General features: G+C 39.2%; 1 protein-coding gene across 4 annotated transcripts in view; it reads right to left on the reverse strand.

Moving 5' to 3' along the window:
* The window catches only part of RC3H1 (ring finger and CCCH-type domains 1), a 51,946-nt gene that overhangs the window by 26,665 nt on the left and 22,253 nt on the right, over window positions 1–3,028 (reverse strand). For all 4 annotated transcript variants that reach the window (XM_019471161.1, XM_019471160.1, XM_019471159.1 and 1 more), the window contains exon 8: window positions 1,072–1,190. In XM_019471161.1, the coding sequence (XP_019326706.1) occupies window positions 1,072–1,190 (119 nt within the window). The remainder of the gene's footprint in view (window positions 1–1,071; window positions 1,191–3,028) is intronic.

The raw sequence follows: 3,028 nt of genomic DNA on the forward strand, positions 1-3,028 counted from the left end.
AAAAAAGAAGTTTAGGCAGGGTATACATAAGCTGCACAGCCCTCTGCTGGCCACTGCTGCCAGCCAGCAAAACTGCCCAATACTCAGCAGATGTCCCCTTTCCCACTTGGGAGGCTTTGGGTTCCCTTCCAAGTGGCACAGCATGTACCAGGTCTAGGCGATGGACTCACCAGAACAAAAACCCTCACTGTTTTTCCCACCCCGATTTCCACTTGTGTATTCCTACTGCTTTTCGTTTTGTTGGTAACCGTGCTCATTAGGCATCCCAGTGAACCAGTGAATGCAAAAAGGTAGAACAGCAGAAATAATCCACTCCGATTTTGCCCTTTTTTTTTTTTTTTGGCAGAGATAATCTTTCTACTAGTTCAGCTCCCCGAACCAGCTCTCCAAGAGGATGAGTGCCAAAGCAAGGGAGGGAGTGGGAATGTGTGATAGGCAGCTCTGTTTTTCAGCAGCAGGTAGCATTTATATCAACTTAGCTATACAACAAAATGAGATCAAAGGAACATGTGATAAGATAACTATGAGATAAGCTAATATAGATATTTGGCAACATCGTTTCGTTTCTGAACCAAAAAATTTTGCTTCAGGAACTTAGATTGCACCTTTATATTAAGTCTTCCCAAATCTTTAAACTTTACAGACCATTAAGCACAGGTATAAGAAAAAAAATCATTAACACAGAGCCACCTGGCTGAAACGTGTCACATTAAAACAAACCCAAGAAAATTCCCACAGATCATAGTGCTAGGCACCCCAGCTTCTCTTCCCCACCCTCTAGTCAGGAGGGTTGTTTATTCATTTTCCTAAGCTCGCAGCTGGATCAGACTGTTTTCTTTTCATCCTAGTGAGCTGTGCAAATTAATGCAACAGGTATTGGAGAGGGATTGTGTTGCTTTGTGTTTTTTCTTTCTCGTTTGTTTCTTTTTGATAAATATGACACAGCAGTGATATTTTTCCATCAGCTCCTCATCAAACCAAATCTCTCCAGATAACATTAGTAAACCGCTACTATTGGATACAGTCAATAAGATTTAGGGGTAAGCATTTCCTAAATGATTTAGCTTTTACCTGTTGCTGATCTGTTCCTTTCTTGCTGTGATTCTGGATATAATCAACTAAGCCATGAACCACAGTCCTCACAGCAACTAGTCCATTTTCCAGTTGTTCCCATGTTGGAGGTGGAGCATCTATTGCATTGACAGCAAACAGAACATAAAAAGAAAAGTCAGAAGGATTTTCTAAAACCAGGTACAAAGAAACCATCAGTATCACACAACTTCACTAGACAACCAAAAATATTTTATCGGAAACGTGCGTCGTGAGATAAAAAGTGTTCAGCACCTTAATTCAGGAATATGTACCACTTAAAGAATAAAGCCACCTATAGACTCAAGATTGAACCACACAAAATATCAAATGAGCCAGCAAGACTATTATTAGCATGTCAAATTATTTCCTTTTACCAAAACTTTCATATCCCATAAGAACTCCAGAGTAAACGCATTGTACAAACTCTGCACATAATAGAAAAAAAATCAGGCTGAAAATCCCTCTTTGCATTCAGACTCCTGTAGGTAAAATCATTCTGTACAAATATCATCATCACTGGCCTAAATCATGCAGGCACCATCACTGAACAGCAACAGAAATTGATGCCTCTCACATAGAAAAATGTCACAAGGCAAATCCACGTATCAGACCACCATCTAACATACAGCAGTGTGAATAAACAGCGCAGTCTTAATTCTATAGGGGCACTTGTTCTTTCTAGCCAATTTGCTTTTCTAATTGTTTAATCTATTCTAGCAGATGACACTCCCACCACGTGCCTACACACTCTGCTGCAAAACATAGGACCTCAAAGTGCTTCACTAAGTGCCTTTCAAGATCTTTAGCACAATTACATTCTATTCTGCTCACAAGGACCAAATTCTTCCAGAGAAACTTCAACATACCTATAGAACAGCAGGGAAGCAACTCAACAGCACAGAAGAGAAACATCAAGATCAGACTCACCTACTGAAACTGAGTGTGGCTATTAGTGATTCCGCTTTCCGTATCAGTCTTTGGCTAACAAATTTGCAGTACACACATAGTTTTGTCCCTGACTTGTTACAGTATGAAAGATTTGGGAAGAAAGCACTACAACTCCTTTAGCCGTAAAATACAACTGGTCCTCATTTGAAAGGTAAGTTTATTTATTTAAACAAACATAAACTAAGAACTACAACTTTTCACCTCCTGAAGTCATAGTTTAGGCCTTCACACTATTTTGATACTGATTTTACAAATACTAACAGGTATAAAATAAAACTTCAGCCACAGCACTCTCCATTCTATCCCTTCCCTTCTCCCTCAGGTGGTCCATCCTCACAGCGCTGCTGACTTTTTCAACAATTTCCATCTTTCTCTCTTCTGTCAACAGCTTAGATTTTATTTCCCAGTTATATTCTTTACAACTAACTTCCCCTCCCCAGACTGTCTTTCACACCTTTGCAGAATTACATATTAACCAGAAAAATACTAAACTCCCTAGGATAACAAGTCTTTCTTGTCTAGACTGATTTTTGCACAGCTTCTGTCTATTCAACCTATCAAAACTCTACTTTGGAATCCAAAATTGTTTACACAGAAGATGCCTTATGATTTTAAGCTGCCTCTAAGAGAGTCTTCTGAGTGCAATGTCTGCAGACTAGAGACCTCAGATCAAAAACTAATACACAGAATTTCTAGAAGAAAGAGACACACAATTTTTAGATACGTTAATGAAGTCCTTAATCTTGAAGACTTCCCCTAGTTTGTAAACAAGTTATTTGCTCTGGTAAAGAACTGGAGAGAAAAAGATATCTCAGAGTTTCTATCTAATTTCCTTCCTAGTAGCTGGTACAATTCTGTGTTTTGGATTTAGGATGAGAACAAAGTTGATAACGCACCAATGTTTTAGTTGTTGCTAGGTAATGCTTACACTAGCCAAGGACTTTTCAGCTTCCCATGCTCTACCGACTGAGAAGGCTGCAGGTGCACA

The sequence above is a fragment of the Aptenodytes forsteri genome, unplaced genomic scaffold (genome assembly GCF_000699145.1).
Source record: "Aptenodytes forsteri isolate BGI_AS27 unplaced genomic scaffold, ASM69914v1 Scaffold289, whole genome shotgun sequence".
NCBI classification, from domain to species: domain Eukaryota; kingdom Metazoa; phylum Chordata; class Aves; order Sphenisciformes; family Spheniscidae; genus Aptenodytes; species Aptenodytes forsteri.